This window comes from Mus caroli, unplaced genomic scaffold, assembly GCF_978045245.1.
Source record: "Mus caroli unplaced genomic scaffold, Mus_caroli_1 scaffold_9, whole genome shotgun sequence".
In the NCBI taxonomy this organism is placed as follows: Eukaryota; Metazoa; Chordata; class Mammalia; order Rodentia; family Muridae; genus Mus; species Mus caroli.
Window position 1 is genome coordinate 41,193,275 of NW_028227264.1, and position 22,720 is coordinate 41,215,994.

Below are 22,720 nucleotides of genomic sequence, written 5' to 3' on the forward strand. Positions count from 1 at the left end.
TGGCCTCACCATCTCACCATGCAGGCTGAGCTCTGCAGGGTGGCCCTCTTTTCCTCTGCCAGCTGTCTGTAATCTTCCAGACTTTCCCAGGGACTCAGATAGTAATTGAATATATAACCCAAGCTCCAGGTGACAGATCCCAAACCATTCCCATGGCCATGTTAAAGCCATTGGGAACTTTGCTATTATTTTGTTTCCAGTCAGCCTTTTGGTCAGCCTCATCCTTCTTGCCCACACATTAGATGCTGGTAGTCATCTACTGGAGTAAAACTGGGCTCGCTCCCTGCCTCCCTCCCTGTGAGAGTAGGATGCAATATTTACTGATGAACATGATTAACAGGAGGATCAGTGAGAACCCTCCAGAGAACAGTGCCTGCCACTTATCTAAAGGATCTGTGATTAGGGATGTTTGTCCCCTCAACCTCCGTGAGCAAGTTGCTGGTAAAGCCATGTCTTTGAGAATTGGCTCTTGGGCATCCAGGAAACCTGAGGTTGCTCTTTCCCAGGACCACAGTGACATGTTCTTTTTCTGCAACGTGGTGCAGATAGACTTGAAGATTTGGCCATTGCGAACCATGCCTACTGGCCCTGGGGCTGCCCAAAAGCTGTCTGAAGCCTGCCAGCCCCAACACTGGACAGAAGTGACACTAAAGGGTGAAAGCTTTCTACATGAAAGCTATCCGTAAGATCGGCTGTAGGCAAGCCAGTTTCTTAATAGTGATTGATGGGAGAGGGCCCATCCCTGGGCTGGTGGCCCTAGGTTCTATAAGAAAGCAGGCTGAGCAAGTCATGAGGAGCAAGCCAGTAAGTAACATCCCTCCATGGCTTCTGCATCAGCTCCTGGCTTCAGGTTCCTGTCCTGATCTGGCTTTCTTCAATGATGGGCCACAATGTGGAGGTGTAAGCCAAATAAACTTCTTCTTTCCCAACTTGCTTTTTTGATTGTTGTTTGTTTTTCAAGACAGGGTTTCTCTGTATAGTCCTGGCTGTCCTGGAAGTCGCTTTGTAGACCAGGCTGACCTTGAATTCAGAAATCCACCTGCCTCTGCCTCCCAAATTCCTTTTGCTCATGATATTTCATTGCAGCAATAGAAACTGTAACTAAGCCAGGGAGTATATGTGTGCACACATGTGTGCATGTGTGTGCACGTGTGAGCACATGTGTGAAGGGCAAAGCTCCATACACAGAGTCTTTATCAGTTCCTCGACACCAGTTTTAAACTTTCTAGGGATTCCCTGTGAACTCCACAGCATGCACTCCAAGTCTATTCATCTTCTGGTCCCTTCACATCTGCTCTCCACCCCAGCAACCTCTCCCATCCCAAAAGATAACAACAACAACAACGAAAATAAACAAAACAAAAACTTGTCTGGGAAGCTGTCGCGTGTCCCACAGTGCACCCTTTGTCCATATATCTTCACTTGCAAATGTTCATTGCCATGAGTCATTGGTCTGGTTTGAGGTCTCTGGCTTCTAATACACTATCAATACTGGGGCCTCAGGGGGACTCCTCTCAGATATCCTGTTGTTGCTCTGTGTCATGGGGATCCTGCAGCTTTGGGTCTTCAGGACCAGCCCCTTACATGCTCCAGCAGTGCATAGATGGGATGGGTGTTGGGGTGAGCTGTCTCAAAGCCCTGGATCTGGGCCTGGGTTGTAGTTGAGTTGGTTAGCCTTCCAGCTCTCCTGTGCCCACACCACTAGGGTGAGCTCTCCAGCACTGCCCGGCTAAGCTCACCCAGTGCCACAGCTGGCAGGGGGCAGAGTCAGCTCTCCTGGAGTTGGTCACAGGAGGTTGTGCACTGCCTGATATGGGTGCCGAGGACATAACTGTGGCTCTTCAGCAGATCTGAGCTGCTCTTAGCCACCGAGGCTCTTCTCTAGCCAAGACACCCTGTTTTCTCAGACTCTTCTTGAACTTAGAGCTCAAGTTGTTTGCTTACTGACAAATGTGAGAGAGAGCATGTGCATGTGTGTGTGTTTGTGTGTCAGTGTATGTGTGTGTGTTTGTAATTTGTGTGAGAAAGTATGTGTGTTGGTATGAGTGTGTGTGTGAGTGTGTGTTTGTATGAGAGAGTGAGAGTGTTGTGCATGCATGTGTGTTTAGGTGTGTGTGAGTGTGTTGTGTTTGTAGGAATGTAAGTGTGTATGTGTGTATATATTTGTGTGTGAGTGTGCATGTATGTGTGTGTTTGTGTGTAATAGTATTTGTATGTGATAGCATGTGTGTTTGTGTGTGTGTGTATATATATATATATATATATATATATATATATATATATAATGTGTGTGCCTTTGTATGTGGAGAGAGTTGTGAGTGTAAATATAGGAGCTCTAGGATTCTGACTCACTTCCTCACACTTGTTGAGCAAAGCACTTTGCTGACTGAATCCAACTCTCCAGCCCCCAAATTTATAAAAGGACAAAGCACATGCCACTGTTGAGGAAGCAGAAGAGCCTGGGGACTGCCCCTCACCTCTCTCTGCTCACTCGCATTTCCCACACGCTTTGGGATAGAGGCTTGGCAGAACTGCCAGATCCCGGGAAGGTGGTCACAGAGCCTGCGGTCCTCTGGAGGCCCAACGGGGAGTCATTATTCTAAACAGCTGACTTCAGTCAAAACTATCTTTGGTCCAAGTTTCCAAGGGAGGAAAATCAACCCACAGCTTAGAACAAAGTCTCGGGCAAACCAGAAACATGCTGGAGAGAGAAAGAAATGCAGGTGTCAGGCATTAAAATGATGGCTGATTGTGAGCCTCTCGAGAGGGACAGGGAGATGTAAATGTAAATGCACTGAAATGGATCAGAGAGGAGCCAGAGTTGGTCCTCGGGCTGAGGGATTGAGCTGAGGGCAAGCTAAAAGGAAGAAAAATCTATACTGGCCAGAGACTAAGTTAATGGAAAATGTAATTGAAGCGAAGGAAATGCTCCACCCATAGGTGGTGTGGCCCGGTGCCCTTTGAACCACGAAGGCAAGGCCTGGGCCACTGAGGCCCTAAGGGAAAAGGAGGATTGCTTATCTGTAAGAACAAGGGCGGGACTGAGCCTGGGAACAGAAAAGCTGCACTAGAGCCTCCTCGAAAGCTACAGAGAAAGGTGACTATTTGCCACGTTAGAGTCCCTTAGAGGACACGGGGACCCACAGCAACTGGCACGTGTTGGGAGCTGCAGCCCCTGGGAGTGTGGGCTAAACTGTCAGGAGCACGGACTCTGCACCCAGGTAGGATGACAGGCACCTGAGTCTGGGCTGAGAGTCGAAGTGGGAGCCCCCAGCGCTTCCCTTCCTGCTTCCAGCTTCTCCGCTGGGCTCTCCGAGACTCCAGGCCCTTCTCTCCAGGCGCTGCTACCTGGCCAGACCTCCCTGGTAAGAACGCCACAGCTCTTGGAAGCTGTGCCTGGCAGGCTTCGCTCCAGCCTTTTCTTCCTTGGGCTTTGAGACTGAAGTGCTGCCAGCTCTATAGTGTAGCCAGACCAAGCTGTTCTTGCAGAATCCTTTTGAACCCTGCCGAAGAACTAGGCAGACCTGCAAAGGGCCAGACCATCCCTGAGAAAGGCCGTGGCTTTCAGCCTGGGGGAAGGTAGTATTAATGACTCTTTCAAGGGCTTATTCTGTACAGCAGAGTGTGTGTGTGTGTGTGTGTGTGTGTGTGTGTGTGTGAGAGAGAGAGAGAGAGAGAGAGAGAGAGAGAAGAGAGAGAGTGAGAGAGCGCTTGCACACGTGATATGGCGTGCATGTGTGGTGTGGTAGATTGGGGAGTGGAAATGGTGGAAGGCATGTTAGTTTCTCTGGACATCACCAGATAGAGGTATCGTGCGAGAAGGGTTTTGCAGGTGATTTTCTTGCTGCATCTCAAGCTTTCATTAGCGATTTCTAGTAAAGTATTGCTTTGATCCACGGAGTAAAACTCATGGTCCAAGCTCCCTTGGCTGTTTGCAGTAGAGCCCTGCCTTCCTTCTGCACAGAGGCTTGCTCTGCGTGTCTGTGTTTTGCACACAGGTCTCCCTTGCTTAGGGACTCTCTTCCTTTGTCTCTTGGCTCTCTCCTTCTTGTTCCTCTTTCTTCTGCTGCCAACCCCCTTTGGAGTTCTCCAGGACGGTGGGGTGAGTGGCTTGCCCAAAGGGGACCTGGAAGACTCCCCCCACCTCACTCCCACTGTAACCCCAGACCAGGGACAGGCAGAGGAAGGGAGGAACTTTTTTCCTCAAACGGAGAAACTTAGACAGGAGGCTCCTCCTGTTCTAGAGATGTCTTTGGTTTCAGGCTTTTATACCTAGCAGCGGAGGAAACCACAGTCCCCAAACAGATCCACAACGGTGAAAAAGAAACACAAAGCTATCCAGAAAGTTCCCCAGACCACCCCCCCTCGCTTCTTCCCCCACTCCCCGCCTCCCCGCCCCCATTTGTATGCATGTGCTGCGCACGCATGCGCTTGCTGCTAAGCTGGAGGGAGCTCTTGTGTATACACAGAAAGCAGTGTATTGTTTTCTCTGAAGGAGGCACGCAATGATTTACGAGTAGTTTTTTCTGGGGTCTATGGACACAAGGGACTCACAAGGTGTCTGAGGCCTGCCTTTGCCCAGCTGGCCCTTTCCACAGCCCCAGGCTGGATTCTCTCTCTGGGGGCAGACAGCTTATTTCCGATGAGCAGGGGTTTTGTGAGGGCCCAGGAGAGAATAGACACCAGCCCTGTTTCCTGCCAGGCCTGTAGCTTTCCGGGTCTATGTGGAAGGAAGGTGAAGTCTCTGAGGAGATTGGTTCTGGCTGATTCCAGGTCTGCTGGCCCCATCTGCTGTTCACACTAATGGTCTGCGCAAAACTGAAAGTAGTTCTCCCTGCCAGCAAAACGGTCTTCCTTTGTATGTCACAGTGCAGTCTAGTTTGTAGGGGCCTAGGAGTTCCGCATACCTGTAACCCATCTATCTGTCTGTTTAATGACATCATGGTTTTTAATAGAATAAAGAGCATCCATTAGCATGTTTTATATTAAAGCAAGAACAATTAGACTTAGGTATAAGAGAGAAATTTCAATCAATAGATTTGCAGCACAGTGGCCTAGCTTTGGGGTAGACTGTAAGATTCCTTGGTGAAGATTTTACTTTATTTTCTTTTTATTTTTATATGTTTGTGACTTTGCACATGTGGGTACAGTACCAATAGCAGCCAGAAGAGGGCATAAGATTTCCCCTGGAGCTAACATTGCAGATGGTTGGGTAAGGCTCCGTTCTAAACCCATCCAGGGTGGGTGCTGAGAACTGAACTCAGGACTTCTGCAAGAGCAATACAGATTCTTAAAGCACTGAGCCATCTCTCCAGGCTCCCGAGAATGCTTTTCAATAAGAGGCTCAGTTACTATAGAAGACAAAGATTGATTGATGCTAGCTGAGCATGTTCCCAGCGCTAGCATACCGTAACCTTGCCAATTTTTACTATCTCTGAACAATACCTATAGACCTGTTGACTTGAGATGTCCCTTTCAACTGACTCGCTCCTTCCTAGCAAGACTTTCATCAAGGATATAATTGTTTAATTTGCCAATTGTATTTTGTGGATGTATATTAGAATAAATGACTATTAAAAATTAACAGTCACGTGGGGTCACTTATACCTGTAATCTCAGCACTTATCAGAATTGATGTAAGTTCAGTGCCAACCTGGGCTACATTGTGAGTTCCAGGCTAGCCTGGGCTACTGAGTGAGATTCTGTCTGAGGACAGCACCAACCAAATCTGTTTACTCATCCTCAACCAAACCCTGTCCTCCTAAGCGCTGCATGTTTAATTCCTAGCCCTAGGTCCTGTGAATGGGTCCTTATCTAGAAATGCGGTCTTTGCTGAAAAAAATCTATTAATAGCTGACAAGATCCCTTTGGATCGGGGACGACTTCAAAGTAGAAGGAGACAGGGATACATTGACACTCAGGCACACGTTTTGTGTAGACAAATGTTTGCTTTGTGCACACTCCTAGGAGTACAATTCTGAGTCACGTGGCAGTTCTGCCTTACGCGTCTGTTTTCCGGAAGTGTCCGAGCCATCAGCAGAACACGAGGGCTCTGATTTCTCTGCAGCACCAGTTGAGCGTCTGTCGGGGGAGCCGTCTATTCACGGCTGAGTTGTTAGGTGCAGTCTGGATTCGGGTTCCTTGTTAGAGTAATCTCTCCTGGCTTGTGGCTTTGGTTTTTGTTTGTTTGTTTGTTTGTTTGTTTGTTTTGTTTTTGACAGTGTTGTTGAGAGTACAAGTCTTCAATTTTGATGAAGTCCAGAATTTGGTTGTTGTGGCTTTTGTGGCTCACACATCAAATTTGCTCGTTTATTTAGCAGATTCTCACTGTGTGGCACTGGCTGGCCCAGAACCTATATAGTAACCCACCTGCCTCTGTCTCCTGAGGTCCAGGATTAGAGAGGCACGTGCCACCTCACCGCTTACATTTCCTCTTAAAGGGATTTTAAAATTCATTTTAACTTTTCCTATAAGGTAAAGAAGGTCAGATTGCATTGTTTCTTGTGTGGTTGGTTTTCTAAGCCCTGTCTGTTGAAAGATTTCTTTCCTTCCTCACTAAAGGGTCTTAGCAGACAGACCATCGCATGTAGATAAATGGGCTTATTTGCAGGCTCTGAGTTCTGCCTCCCTCCTTCATCCAAGTGTCCATCCTCTGCAGAACTGTGCTGCTATGGTTGGTCACTATTTCTTAGCTGTTATGTTTGATGCTGTGACCTGTAGACTCTCTACTTTTTTGTTTTTTATTGTTATTTCTATTCCTCTGATCTTTTATAATTCCATGAGTTTTAGAACCATCTTGTTAATTACAATAAAGACACGAGCCAAGATTCTAGCAGAGATTGTGCTGATTTTGTTGAACAAGTTTAGTGTGTTGCCACCTTAGCGATTACACACACACACACACACACAAAAACTATTAAAAAATGGTGGTTTTACTATTCATTTATATCTTCTTTCAACAGTCCTGCATATTTTCTAGGATATAAATTGAGATTTCTTCTGGTCAACTTATTTCTAATTGTTTCACTGTTTTTAGTCTCACTGTATGGTGTCGCCTTCTTGATTTCATTTTAGGTTATTTGGTGTTCCTGTGTTGATTTTGCGCCTTGCAGTCTTGCTGGTAATTTATTGGTTCCGGTAATTCTAAAACTGAGTTCTCTAGGACTTCCCATGCACAGGGGCGACTTTACTTCCCTTTCCAATCTGGAAACCTGCCCTGGCTTTTCCTTATCAAATCACCAAGGCTGGAACCTCCAGCACAAAGCCAATGTGGCCACAGCAGTGCTGGCCACAGAGAGCAGCATCCAGTCTTTCCCCGTAGATCCTTCGTTGAGGAAATCCCCTTCTGTCCAGGCTGATTAACTGATCTATGTCATGAGATGGTGTAAGGTTTCGTCACATGCTCTTCTGCGCCTAGTGAGATGATCATGTAGTCTTTGGGTTTTTATATTCCACCAATATGGCATATTAGCTTATTTTGGGATGCTAAATTACCTCTCAATTTTTCCTTGGTTGTGGTAACCCTTCCCGAATCGCATCACTTTCAATCTCCTCAGTATTGAACGAAGGACTTCTGCTTCTGTATGACAGGAGACTATCACCTCTAATCCTCTTTTATCCTGTGGGATCTGTCTGGATTTGGTATCACAGTGACACCAGCTTCACAGAATGAGTTGAAAAGCATTCTCTCCTCTTTTATTATTTTTTGGGGGAAGAATTTGTGAAGAATCTGTATTTTTTTTTCTTGAAATTTTTGGTAGAGTTTGCCTACAAATCATTTATATCTTGTCTTTCTTTGTGGATATTTTTTAAGTGGCTTATTCAATCTCTTGCTGCAGGTCTATACTTCTCAGATTATCATTGAGTCAGCTCCAGTAATTTTCCCATTTCATTCAAAGTACCTAATTATTTACAGTCATTTGTAGCAAACTGTAAAAAGAATTATTCTAGCTTAGCCCATATAAAAGACACACAATCCAGGTATTTTATCTACAAGCTGTAAACCTAGATTAGGCAGGCTTGGAGCTCCTCTAACTCACATCCCAGCCATATGTCCCTTGTTCCTCGCCACTGGGCTTTCTATACATGGGAGAACCTAGCTCTTGGTTCCTCCCTGGCGAGGCAAGGTCCCCATCTGCTACCAGTGCTGCTCAGAGCTATTCTGTGTGTTCTGTCCTCTTTGCCCACACTTACTGGTAATAGTGACCATGTCAGAGCCAGCTTTGTCAAGATGGAGGCTCGGGGAGCTTCCTGGGCTTCTCTCATGTCTGTTCTCTGTGTCCCTTACTTTTTAGCCAAGGTAGCCACTGCTGAAGAGTGTCTGGCAAATGCAGTGGGCATGAACCGCTACGCCATGGACTTTAGCCACAGGGGCTCCGTAACCCACTCCTCCTCACTGTACAAGAGGCTGACCTGTGGAGACAGCCACCTTGCCGGAGGCCCTGCCACCACCACCAGTGGTTCCCGCACTAACCCTGTTCCCTCTGGAGGTTCATCGTCAGCTGGACTGAGGCTCCCGGCCTCCAGCCCCAAGAGGAATGGAACAGCCATCGAAGGAAACAGATGTGGTAATGCAATGCACACCCTAGAAACACTGCACAGGGGAGAGGTTAGAGTGATTTGAACATGACACCTCTGGGAAACTAGAATGTTCCACGACCCCCTTGAGTTTTTATTATTCGTTTAGGCAGCCAATCTGACTTCTGATCATAAGTGAACCAAAGGGCACATTAGGTTAGGAATAACCAGTAGATTCCAAAATGCCCACGGGCTCAAAGGTCAAAGACAGATTAGTTCAAGAGTCCAAAGTGGATGTCCTACCTCCATTCAGGGACCCTTGTTCTGTTCCTCTTGCGTCTCTACCATGCCTGTCTATCTTTACACCCCTGCATTTAGTGGACAGGATGGGGGTGGCACTATGATGCCTAGGAAGAGATGGGCATGGGCATCAGTCACAATTCATTGGCAAAACTGGATCATTAGACCTCACTTAACTGGGAAGGAGCCCAGCTATGTGGCCAGAAGAAAGCAGCAGTGAACATGGGCAAGTGTGTCTTTTGCACGGTGGGTGATTCATTTATCCATGACTCAAGTTCCCTGGAGAAAGCAGAAAAGACACAAAGTGTTTCCATGCTGGTCGGTCATTAGGTTCTCTTGTCTCCCTCACAAGGGAAACATACTTCACGAAAGTGTTCAGAGGGACATAGGATTCTAGGAATTAAATAGAGACCATTCTGATAGATGCTTTACAACAAGTGTGCCCAATCTGCAACCTGGACCATCTGTAACCCAGAGTGGTGTGAATTTAGTACAGCACATGGCATACGCCATCATATAGCATGTCGAAAGATCAGGCACCCCTGCTTCACGATGTCACTGACAAGCTATGCATTAGTGGATTAGCAGCTATAGAGTGGATACTTTGGTGGATGCCGCAGCCTGGAATTCTGACCCTTTCAAGTTCTGTTTTCTCTGTGCTTCTGTTTCCTTCCCTGAGAAATTGAAATCGTTAGTACCAGCCACCTTTTCCTCATAGAATCACGGGGAAGGTTCAATGGGGTTATATGTGTATTTAGTAGAAAACCTGTGTGTGTGTGTGTGTGTGTGTGTGTGTGTGTGTGTGTGTGTGTGTGATTCATGGCACAGTAAGTGGCTAATACGTGCTAATACCATAGATCCCATGAATACATCCCTCAGCAGACCATAGCCTATCTCACAGCTGGAAATGCTGATGGGACCCCAGGCCAAAGTCAGGAAATCCTCACCCCTCTGGCACTACTACCCACTGGGCTGGTTGTGTGCACTTTGGCAAGTCTTCTCTTCTCCAGGTGTGGAGCCCTCTTCCAGTGGCTTCCAAGAATCACTCCTGTGAGCTGCTTTGTATAATTCAACTCTCTCTCTCTCTCTCTCTCTCTCTCTCTCTCTCTCTCTCTCTCTCTCTCTCCCTCTCTCTCTCTCACACACACACACACACACACACACACTTCCCTCCAACAGATTTACCTATCCCAGAAGGGCCTCCGCTTACCAAGGGTGGAAAGATCAGCAGAGACCCCTTAAAGGAGACATAGCTCTGAAAGGCAGAAAAATGAAATTATTCATTCTTTATAGTTGCAGGAACTCTTCAGTATAAGTATTCCAATGACAGTGTCTCTGCAGGGTGCTAAAAGGGGAAAAATGCAAATTACATATACCTGAGCAAGCCGCTCAGAGGGTTGGGTCTCTCTCTGGTCTCTGCTTCCCATTTCTGCTACACCTCCTTTTCTAGAATCTAGTCACACGGCCACTAGCTGCAAGGGAAACTAGAAAGGTGGTTTTAGTTCCAAGTGGAAATCCTGTTATAAAGAAACGGGAGAAGAGATGTTCTGCAAGCAAGTGATGGTCTGTGCAACCCTTCCTTGTTAAGAATGTTTGCATTCTCCATTCCTCCACCCCCCAGCCCCACCCCAGCCCCACCTGGCACTTCATTCCTATCTAAGTATGACTCTGTCCTGCCACAGTATGGGGACCATGACTCCAATTTTGTGAGCGCATCATTTACATTTGAATCCCTGACAGTCAAGCAAAGGGGAGCTTGTGTCATTTAGCGAGAGCACCAACTATGAACCTCTTTCTTTCTTTCTTTCTTTCTTTCTTTCTTTCTTTCTTTCTTTCTTTCTCTCTCTCTCTCTCTCTCTCTCTCTCTCTCTCTCTCTCTCTCTCTCTCTCTCTCTCTCTCTTTCTTTCTTTCTTTCTTTCTTTTCCAAGATAGGGTTTCTCTGTATAGCCCTGGCTGTCCTGGAACTCACTCTGTAGACCAGGCTGGCCTCGAACTCAGAAATCCTCCTGCCTCTGCCTCCCAAGTGCTGGGATTAAAGGCGTGTGCCACCAAGGCCCGGCTTATGGACCACTTTCTACTGTTACTATTTATCATAAATTATAACATCTTGCTCATAAGACGTGTTATATTGCTTATATACGTGTTTCTAGCTAATGGTGGGTCAAGAGGCCTGTCAGTTGTCGAACCAAATTGACTTGGCTGACTCCAAAGTCTGGTCTGTCCAAACTGCTCCAGGATCTCTGGTCTGTGCTTGCAGGCTTTCTTAGGGTTCTTTGTGATATGGGAGGGGATGGAGAAGAGTGTGAGGTGGACAGGACTCCAGCCCTGCTGTGACTCATCAAGCATATTTGCATTCCTTGAAACAATCTGCCCAGCTACCAGTCCTTAGAACTCACGGTGGCTCAGAATGCTGAACTGAGTGGTATAATAAGAGCCTACTTGCCAGCCTGCAGCTCCCTGCTGTTGGGTCCTTCTCGCTCCCCCACCCCCGCCCCACCCAGGTCTCTATTAAAACCCTCCCTTTCTCAGAGGACTGCTTGGTGTGCCTCTAAAGTTATATCCCGGGTGAGAACCGCTGGCACCCAGAAACTTTCTCTTTAGTATGTTTGACCCAATTCATAAATTCTGGAAGAAACCTAGAACTGGATTTTCTCCCCATGTACTAACCACAATGGTTTAAAACCACAGAGCCTGGAAAGCTACACCAAGCCGTAGGCGGGGGGGGGGGGGGGGGGGGGGGGGGATGTGCAGAGTTCTCAGCTGCCTTTCCCTCCACTGTGAATCCTTCCCCCACCTTCCCGCTGCCCCAGCACGAGCTGGTGCCTGGGCTGCCAGCTCTCTGGGCTGCAGCAGGGGAAGAGGTTCCCTGGGGTTTGCTGATGTTCAGGTGAACATTTGGGAACGCCTGTTTCTCATCTGAGATACACTCAGCTATGAAAGGTTTCCGACAACAAAGCTTCCTGCACATGCTATAGAATTCCCAACCACAGGCATCTCCAAGAGGTAGAAGCAAAAGCAAGATACATTGTTGTTACAGCTCAAAAGTTTCCTGTGGGCTGCGGTTGGCTTCGTGGGCTGTGGTGTCAGTACGGGAGACAATTCTGCTAGAGAAAGCGTGAGGATGGGAGCCTCATATGAGGGCTGGGATCTGCAGAGGCGAGAAAGGGCTTCTTCATTGTGGGGAGATGGGAGAGGGGGCTGGGATGATGCAGGCAATCACAGTGAATGGTTTGGGGGGTCCATGTCAGGCTGGTGGGGCTTTGGTCATAGTGATTGTAAACCACACATTTCTGAGCCCTTAGGGGATGAGCCGCCTGCCAGCGGTGGGATTTAGGGAACTAAAACTACTGGATATTTATTGAACACCATAGAAGTATACTGCCTAGCTTTGGAGCTAACTCTGATCTTTACAACCTTGTCCTGTTTGATCCTTGCTGCTTTTACTAGTAGACAACTAGAAACTGGGGTGTTCTGGTCTGCAGATGTCCACTGAGTACTTCAGCAAGGCTTTTTCCTAAGCAGGGCTCTTCTCAGATCTGAGGGTGGAGCTGTGAACAAGGCAGAAGGATCCCATTCCAGAGAGACCTCAGTTACTGTGATTACTGTTAGAGGTGGAAAAGTGTGGCCTGTGTGACAGTGCTGGAAGGAAGGGGAGGGGCTGAGCGACCACCTCATCCCGGGAGTCAGAAAAGGCTCCAGTGTGATGGGATCCACTGACATGAGATTTGACATTTGAGCGCTTTGAAGGACAGGTGTTTAGAGGCTCCTGATGGAGATCACATTGCTTCATGGGAAGCGGGTCGGGGCTAACAGTGCCAGTTTCTGGCTGAGAAGGAATGCAGCCCAACCTGGCCTGCTGGCCCCTAGGGACATCTTCTGTCCTGTTGGCAGGTCAGCTTGTCTTGAAGGATTAATAAAACAAAACAAATAGACAAAAAAAAAATCTGATTAGAATCTAAGGAAGGATGAGGGTTTTCCTCTCTGGTCTCTGTCGCCTTGTAGTATCTTAAAAGCTGGAACTGAAAGAATGTAAAACAACTCCGTTTCAAACCAGATTCTGCTTAGACTGTGGGCTAGCCTGGGCACCTCACACTCTGCATAGCCTTGGACACACCTTCAGAAGTGTTACTTATTGTCAGCAGCCTGCTGTGCACTGGGTCACGTGGTGCCTGAGGTTGGAGGGAACACACACACACACCACACCCTGGAGAAGTGCACAGCTGTAGGAGGTAGGGATTTCTGACTCCTGGCTCATCCTGGCTTACCACTCCCTTGTTCCACTCTCCCACTCTGTTAGCTAAAGTTTCTCCTGAATTATGAATGAGCGAAAGGCAATTATGTGTGTGCTCGTGGGGATGCGTGAGAGGGAAAGAGATTTGCAGATGTGGTCTGAGCACCATGCTTCAGAAGGCGCCGGCGGGATTGCTTTTCAGCACGGAGTCAGTCAGTGGTCTCTTTTTCTGCTAACTGTGAATTCACCTTCAGGAGCAACGAGATTTAATTATGTACCCATTCACCACCGGGTCTCACTTTTCACAGTTTAACAGCCCACGGGGAGCAACATGACCAAGCACAGCTTCCCCAGTGCTGTGGACGGTGAGTGCTTTGCACGCTCCGTCCCCACAGGAGCAAGATTTGTTCAATACATCCAATCTTGTTCATCTGTCACATCTGCCTGCAGCCCCTCCCTGTATTGGACTGGCCCCATCTGTCTTCCTGACACCTTCCTCAGCAGCTGGCTGGAGCAGGGAGCCAGTGGTGTGTTGACTTTTCTCTGTGAGTACAGACCTGCACCAGCTTTGCAAACCCATCGCTGGAAAGCTCCATTGTCCTTCTCTGGAGCAAATGTATATGCTTTGGACCAGGAGCAACTGCCGGGGTGTGACTTAGCTTACCTGCTGCCCTGCCTAGTGTGACTGAAAGGCCCTTCAGAAACACCCATGAGCCAGTCTGGCTGTTCTTCCACCATCCTGTAAAAGGGGAAATGCCCACAGCTGGTACCAAGTCCCAAGCACAGATAGCACTTGCCTCAGTGCTCCAAGAGTCTTTACAGCCATCACTGAGGACACTCTCCTCAAAGATGACCAGGAGCCCTCTCTTCTGCTGTAGTCAGCGTCTGCTGTTCCTGACCTCGCTCTAAGGGCGGCCCGACCCTGGGCAGGATCTTATCAGTGGGCCGGACTTCCCCTCCTTCCTGCCAAGTATAGGAAATTAGATTTGACCTCCGCTCTCATCCCTGCAGACTCATTCTTGGACGAAAGACTTCCCGCCTTTGTAGTCCGGACATCTATTACCACCCTGATTAACAGCCATGCTCCCGTGGGCGGGGCCCGGAGACAGATGTGATTTCTGTGCTTCTTCAGCCCCACGTTGAGTGCAGATGTCTTTAAATGGACTAAAAATCATCTTTCACAAATGGGCATCCATGTTCCAAAAGCTCCAGTTTCTCAGTGAGATGCCTGGTGCCACACCACCTCATGGGACCCTTCCATGTCCAACAAGGAAAACAATCAGGGAAAAACAAAGCAAAACTCAAATGAAATCTCGTTCTCAACTAGGACAAATGCAGACATGAATCTTCTCAGGTATATCAAGAGCAGGAAGGGACGCACAGAAGAAAACTGTGTTGTCTTAAGACTTAGGGAAGGTTGACAGGCACCGGCTTCTTAGCTCCTAGAATTTTCCCATAGGGCAGTTGCTTTTTGCTCAGAATCTTGGCTTTTTTTTTTTTTTTTTTTTTCTAGCCTGAAAGTGGTGGCAAGGATCTCTCACACAAAGCTAGCCTTTTTTACAAAACATATCGATCCATCTCACAGTCATCAATATCAAGAATATTTATTCTCTGCTCAGATGTGGAGGGGGTCAATGTAATATATGACCCTGGTAATGAGAGGACTTGGGCTGTATTGTTCACCATGGAAAGAGCTTGATACATGATTGGAAAATAGACATCGGCGGATTCTTAGGGAGTTATAATCTAAAGCTCAGAACAGTATGCAGGTGATTGTACTACAAAGGATGTGGGACGCATTCAAGGAGAAGGATAGATAAAGGTCAGATGGAGAGGTAGGTGATAGCAAGAAGGATGGCCGTGGTGGTCATGAAGGGGTCTGATGGCCCCTGGCTGGCATGCGTGTGCGTTCATGTTCTCTCAAGATCTGGATCAAAGGCAAATTGTCTTCTTGCCTCAGGATCCGGATCACAGATGTGCCCTCCATTCCTGGATTGTACTTCATTCCACATACAGTCAAGTTGACAACTGAGAATAGCCATCGCAAGCAGTTTACCCTGAGGGATGTGCAGGGAGCCTCTTTCACTCTGTAGAGCACCTGTGGTAGGTTGACCAGAAGGCCCAGTGCTTGCCCACTTCAGTACCTATAGCGGCTTCTCGGGATGGAGAATGTTACCATGATCTAAGACACACTGCAGTCAAACAACAAGCAGGGGAAGCTCCCAAACTCCTTTCCTTCCATCTAAGAAGGAAAGGTATGGAACCACAGTACAGCTGTTGACTTGGAGGCACAGTGCATAGGCAAGGGGGACTCAGAGGGACCGTGAGTGCTAGAAACATACAGACAGAGCTTGGTCTCTGGGACAGCCTGAGGCAGTGACAGTCCCATGCTAGATAGAAAAGAGCTGAAGCAAGGAGACCCACAGAAAAATCATCGCAGGGTACATTGCAGGCACATTTCTGACTTCCCCCATTCTTAGTAGCAAATACTTGACAACAAGCAACTGAACGGGGAGGGGACAGTTTGGGGGTGACCACCCCTCATGACAAGGTGGCTGTGGAAGCAGAAGTTACTTGAATTGAGGCATTGAAGCTTGATCAGTGCCAGGTGTGCCAGAAAGCACAGAGAGGAGACCATGTGCTTACCTGGTTGTCTTGGTTACAGAGTCTTTGTGTGATAAAACACCATGACCACACGCAGCATAGGGAGAAAGGGCTTCATTCATCTCACTATCCCGCCATCCAGAAAAATCATGGCAGGAGCTCAAGGCATGACTGGCTTGTACCCGATGGCTTGCTCTGCTTGCTTGCTGGATTTCTTTCTTCCATTCTTCTTGCATTTCTTTTTCCTTCCTTCCTTCCTTCCTTCCTTCCTTCCTTCCTTCCTTCCTTCCTTCCTTCCTTCCTTCCTCCCTCCCTCCCTCCCTCCCTCCCTCCCTCCCTTCCTTCCTCCCTCCCTCCCTGTTTTCTTTCCTTCCTTCCCCCTTTCTTTCTCTCTCTCTCTCTCTCTCTCTCTCTCTTTCATTTTCTTTTTTCCTCTCACATAATACATCCTGACTGCTGTTTCCCTCCCTCCTCTCCTCCCAGTCCCTCTTCTACACCTCCCCTCTCCCCCAAATCCACTGCCCCTCTGTTTCTCTTCAGAAGAGAGCAGCCTCCCAGTGATGTCAGCCGAACAGGGCATAACAAGTTACAATAAGAATAGGCACAAGTCCTTACATCAAGGCTAGATGGAGCAACTCGGTAGGAAGAAAAGGGTCCCAAAAGCAGGCAAGAGAGTCAGAGAAACCCTGACTCCCACAAGAGCACCAAGCAACCATAACTTTAACATATGCATAACCTAGCCCAGATCCATGCAGGCTCCCTGATTATTGCTTCAGTCTCCGTGAGTCCCCTGAGCCCTGCCTGCTTAGTTGATTGGGTGAGTTGAGTTCTTGTTCTTGTTCCTTGGCCCCTCTGGTTCCTACAATCCTTCCTTCCCTTCTTCTGAGGGATTCCCTGAGGTCAGCCTAATGTTTCAGCCTGCTTCCTTTTAGCACCCACAACCATCAGCCCGGGGGTTGCAGTGCCCACAGTGACCCTCCCACACCAACCATCAGTCAAGCCAATGTAGCACAGGCTTGCCCACAGGCCAGTCGGGTGGGCTCATTATCTCAGTTGAGGTTCCTTCTTTCAGAATGATTCCAGCATTGACTGAATTCACATAACACCGGCCAGCACACTAACCTTTTCCCTCAGTGCCTCATCCAGTCTGAGACCCCATCCTCTGGGGTGACTGCCCACATTCAGGCTGGGTCATCCCTGAGGTGTGTCTCCTGGGTGATTCTAAGTCTAGCCACACTGACAGTACAAATTAGCTATATCATTAGTGGTATGCCTTTACCAAAGAGTCGGCAAGCATGGGGGAGGGGGGAGGGAGGGAGGGCAAACAGGAAAGCCAACCCCCTAAGGACTCCTATGAACCCAGGGCTGAGGACAAAGGACAGGTAGTGAAGTAACACCATCTTCTTCTAATAGCAGGTACAGATAGACCAGACATGAACAAACCCCACCCCACCCCCGTGCTGCTGGAGGTATAAATGGAAGATTAGCCAGTGTGCAAAGTCCAAAAGTGAAGACCCACCTCTGTTCTGCCACACTGCCATCTCCAGAGAACATAGGGAGGGCCCAGTATTGCTTGGCCCCACAGGCTACAGAAGCCCATTTTGTTTACCACTCGGCTCACCAGCCCCAGGCACCAATAGCTGTCTATAGCAGACCCTGGTCCACAAACAAGAAACTGAATCGAATGTCAGCTAGAATTTTGAACCAGAATTTCAGTTTGTCAAGGATGAGAGCTCTCCCGAGCCTTCTTCCATGGGCAGCACAGCACAGAGAGGCTGTTGCCCACTGTGCCTCACTGACCGGCCACTCACACAGCACAGAGAGGCTGTTGCCCACTGTGCCTCACTGACCAGCCACTCACAGCATCTACCTGTCACAGGGACACATGCAGTGGACTTCAGAGTACTAAGGACTCTGTCTGGGAAAGCTAGGGACTTGGGGGTGACCCAGTAGGCAGCACCAGATGGGCACTGAGTTTCACTGGCTCATGGTCCCCCTCCTCTGCTCACTCCCTCCAGCCCCGAGCCCCTCTCCAGAGGTACAGGATACCAGGCGACCAAGCAGCAGAAACCCTTCTACCTGGACCGTGGAGGACGTGGTCTGGTTTGTGAAAGATGCTGATCCTGAGGCTCTGGGACCTCATGTGGAGCTCTTCAGAAAGCACGTATGAAAGTAATGGGTCTGAGGGGAGGGCCAGGGAAGGAGAGGCATGGACCGAGGATCCTCCAGACACTGTCGATCTAGACTAAGCTCTAGCAGTGCCCTTAAATGAGTCAGAGATGAGAGAGACAAAGGCAACCATAGGCCTGTCAGAGGAGAGCCACTGATAGATTTGTGTTTTTAAGGGATATGTTTCTCTTCTATTCTCTCTTGGGCTTTCCCTGATTTTCTGCTAATCCACTCATCCATCATCCATCTATTCTGTCCATTCACCCACCCGTGCATCATCTATCCACCCATTCACCTACCAGTCTGTCTCTCCATCCATCCATCTGTCCACCTGTCCATCCAACCATTATCCACTCACCAACTCATCCATCTGTCCAGTCCATCCATCCATCCATCCATCCATCCATCCATCCATCCACCCACCAATCCACCTATCTATCCGCCCACTCATCTGTCCTTATCCATGTGTCTGTCCACCTGTTCATCAATCATCCATCTGTCCATCCATTCACCCACCCACCCATCTACCCATCCATCCATTCACCCACCCACCCATCTACCCATCCATCCATCCACCCATCCACCCACCTGTGCATTCAATAGTCATCTATAGCACCCTGCAATATGCCAGGCAAACTGTGATCCCGTGCTCTTACTGCTTAGACCAGTGGCTTTCAATCTTCCTAATGCTACAACCGCTTAATACAGTCCCTCATGTTGTGGTAACCCCCAACATATAATAAATAACCCCAATAAAAAAAATTATTTTTGTTGCTACTTTATAACTAATTTTGCTACTGTTATGAATCATGATGTAAACATCTGTGTTTTCTGATGGTGACCCCTGAGAAAGGATCAATCGACCACAAAGGGGTTGAGACCCACAAGTTGGAAACCACTGGCTTAGAGGGTTAAATGAGAAAACACACACAAATACATTACATAAGGCCTCACTCATATACAGAGCCTTCACATCAATGTTATAATCACTTAGGTACTTCTGAAATATACAAAGATAGTAAGTGGGGCGAACGGTAAGAATTAGTTACCTGCCCAGCTTACGATATTAATTCTGGATTGGTAGTATAGCGAATTGCTACAAATCCAGAGTCTTTAGACAAGAGACATCACTTACCTTTATTTCTGTGGGTCTGGAGCCTGCCTGGATCTCGGGCGTTGGCAGGGATACATTCGTGTCTTAGGTATTCTAAGGGCAATCTGCTTGCCTGCCTTTCCCAGCTTCACGACCCTCTTTAAAGCTAGGATCATCGACCCTGGTCCTCCTCAGGCTGACCTGTCTGTGGCTCTCCCTGTCTTTACCTGGATGGATGACATATACATGAGATAATAGGAATGCAAGCGAAACTTTGTCTGCTTCAATCAGAAAAGGGCAGGAATCTGAAAGGTGCAAGGTAGCAACTGAGTTTTGGGAGGGGATGGGAGGACGAGGGCCTCATAGTTGCTTTAATTGTTTCCAAGAGCTTTCCCAGAACAAGTAGTATGTGCACTCTAATCTACTCACCTGTCCTTAAGGTGCCCCTGGAGCACCTCCGGGGCCTTAGCCACCGTTTGGCTGCTCTGACTGTCCTTTGGCTTTCCCTTCTCTCCAGGAGATTGATGGCAATGCCTTGTTGCTGCTGAGGAGCGACATGATCATGAAGTACCTGGGACTGAAGCTGGGACCCGCACTGAAACTCTGCTATCACATTGACAAGCTAAAGCAAGCTAAGTTCTAAAGAGTTGGAAACAAAGCCCCACATCTCCAGGTTACTTCTGCCAAACCAGCATCCGGCCAACATCATGAGTAGACTGTCCTCTTAAACGTCGCAGTCACAAGGACTGTGTCTTCTTATAGAACGTGTGCATCCTTGCCTTTTCTAATATTCCTCGTGGCCACCTTTCAGACACTCAACCGTGTGCTAGACTTGTCAGAAAAATCACAAAAAGCCTATTACAGTGTTCCTGTCGTGTTGGTCACTCTTTACGGGTGCTATTTGTGGATAACTGAATGCTGTCACACAAGGAGAGCCCTGGAGGGGGCTCACAAAGTCCCTGCAGGGGCTGTGGGGACGCCCCCAGTGGCGGTGGCAACCGCTCCCTGTTCTTGGGAGCGATCAGCACGAGTTTCACTGGACTCAGCTCTGGAAATTGTCTTCTGATGACCACCGCGCCTTGCACTATCTGGAAAACTTGAATTTTTGTTGCTGGGTTTTTGTCCATTTGTTTGTTTTTGTTTTTTTCCAGCTCTCGAAGAGAAAAGGGAAAGGATGTTTTGGAGCCCTAGCTACTGAAGTCCTTCCTTGCTCCACTAGAGGGCAGACTGCTAACGAGGTTTCGGGATGCACAGACTGCGTGGCTGGGGTAGGGTTTTTTATAAGCAAGACCTCGCTTGCACAGGGACAGGGGATGAAGTCCACACTGAGCACCCCAGATTGCCACTTGGGAAGAAATCAGGCTATGTCGGGCCGGGTCCAGCTCATACCCATTACTTACTGACTTACTCGGTACAAATTCGGAAGCAACCATCTGCCTAAACAAAGACTGGTGTCCCTTCCCTCCCAGAGTCTCACTGAGGCTCAGATATGATGGCATGCTGAAGAATCTTGGTGACATTTAGCTATGGGTATTTCTTGAAAAAAAGGCGGGGGGCGGGAACTGTCTGGACAAAGTTTGAAATAGGATTGCTGATTTCTAGTTTCATGGCTGCGTTCTTAGCTGTGTGTCTGTGGCTAATTTTTCTAGTCTTCAACAAATACGCAGACGTGTTTTTATTGGGTTTAATTCAATTTACAAATAGGTTTTTATTCTTCACTGTGAAGTAATGGGAAAAAATTGATTTTCTACCCTTTGCAGCTGTGTCCAGAGAGGGGGGTGGAGCCAGGGTTTCCTAGGCAGAAGGGTGACCTCTGCTGCCTATTCTTTATGGAATCCCCTCCCTGCTTTGTTTATTCTCAATGAATAGAGAACTCATGGGCACAGCCTTTTCCTTAAAGACACATCTGGGGAAGGTGAGGGTCAAGGATAACCTAGGGTCTCCCTTGACAATAGTATGAATTTTAGAAAGGCATCTTCCCTCAGGCTGCAGTCTGAGCAAGGTCTCAGCTGGCAAGTGTAGCCAGACGTCCTGGACTGTAACAAGACAAATGTGGTCTCTCAGATGGATCTACCTATTGCACCAATCAGGTAGAATTTAGGTAAAGAGCACGGGACATATTCCATGCTGTGCTATAAGGGCCCACTTTGATGTCCCCTGTTTGTGGGAGTGTGACATGACCCTGCAAGATCTTTGTTACATATACACGGGTGGTGGACTTAAGTACGACAGAGAAGGAGAAAATTGTCCCAGAGCGTCCCACTGAATGGAACCTGATCAGGCTGTGGATGACCCGGATGTCTGTTATTGCTAGCATGAGGCAGAAATGACCTTGAATTAGACCTTGAAGAGACTCTTTAAGATGTTAAAGCAATGAGCCGAATGAGAAGATTTTTAACTCTGGGTGCTCGCTGCTGCTCTGAAGTTAGATCCTTGTCTCAGAAAGCGTCAGGCAGTTCCCACATACAGAACTGCGTGTGTGAAAGCGTTGAGATTAGACCGGTCACTTCACACAAACGCTTGCCCTTCCCTGGAGGTTCATGGTGCCTCTTCCAGGCACACGGGCTCCTTAGTGAGTGGTGGTATTAAGCTTGCCAAATGTCCTGCCTAAACTTACCCATGTCTCACTGGTGCCCCAAGTTAAAACAAGGCCAAACAAGTCAGGGGAGGCCACTAATAATTTTTGAAGAAGAGTTAGGACCCAGTTCAAGTCTGTGTAGGAATTGGAGCTGTGTCCCCAGACATGATGTCTTATTTCACACGAAGCCTTAAATTAGCTCAATTGTAGAATTCCAGATATTTAAGGTTTGGCCAAACAAAACAAAATAAAACAAAACACCAAGAAGCAATCTCATTAGTCTTGGAATGAGGGGCTGCCACATCACAGAAGGCCCAGCGGAACCAATTCTTCTTGCCTGTTTTTTCATAGAATCTAATTAGTTGACCAAATCAGCATTGCAATACTGCAAGTATAATTAATTTTCATCCCTCTCAAAAATCTTGTCAAACAGCGCAGCTAAATAGCTTCTCAAATGTAAAACATGCAAGGCCACTTCCTCTAAACAGACCTTCCAGTGTCAGACTGTAAGAGTTACCCTGGCCCAGATGAGCAGGACTTGAACTCACACCTGACAGTTCACAGGCTTGCTCTTCCAGCTGCACAGCATTGCTTCAGCTTGGAGTGGATAATGATCACATTTTGCATAATTCCAAATTAAAGAGTGTGGGTGCTCATGTGCCAAACATTTCCAATTACATTTGTCTGTTAAACACTTGGGGGAGGGGGGTTCCAAGAGAGTTCTGTTGCCTAAAGCATTTTAAATGTTTTATGAAACACATTATTCCCTTTGTGAAGATTTTAGGTAAAAGATGTGGCCTGTGTGTATGAGTCTGTCTATGTGTGTGTGTGTGTATTTGTGTATCTCTGTGTGTCTGTCTGTGCCTGTGTGTGTGTATGTGTCTGTTTATGGGGCTGGAGAGATGGCTCTGCAGTTAAGAGCACTGACTGCTCTTCTGAAGGTCCTAAGTTCAAATCCCAGCAACCACACCGTGACTCACAACCATCTGTAATGGGATCCAATGCCCTCTTCTGGTGTGTTTGAAAACAGCTTCAATGTACTTAAATATAATAATAAATAAATCTTAAGAAAAAAAAAAGAGTCGCCACTTTCTGAAACCAGATCACTGTGTTTATATATATATAAAAAAAGTATGTCTCTGTGTGTGTCTGTATGTCTTTCTGTGCCTGTCTATATACCTGTATGTGTATCTCTCTCTCTCTCTCTCTCTGTATGTGTGTGTGTGT

At 47.7% G+C, this 22,720-nt stretch overlaps 1 protein-coding gene across 3 annotated transcripts in view; it reads left to right on the forward strand.

Moving 5' to 3' along the window:
* Positions 1–22,518, forward strand: part of Scml4 (Scm polycomb group protein like 4) — a 94,928-nt gene extending 72,410 nt beyond the window's left edge. For 2 of the 3 annotated variants that reach the window (XM_021174730.3, XM_085842801.1), the window contains 3 exons: positions 8,295–8,567; positions 17,672–17,817; positions 19,433–22,518. In XM_021174730.3, the coding sequence (XP_021030389.1) occupies positions 8,295–8,567; positions 17,672–17,817; positions 19,433–19,558 (545 nt within the window). In that variant the 3' untranslated portion in view covers positions 19,559–22,518. Of the gene's footprint in view, positions 1–2,992; positions 3,098–8,294; positions 8,568–17,671; positions 17,818–19,432 lie in introns of those variants that run through there. The other variant, XM_029482270.2, reaches the window with a different exon arrangement.
* The last annotated feature ends 202 nt before the right edge of the window (positions 22,519–22,720 follow it).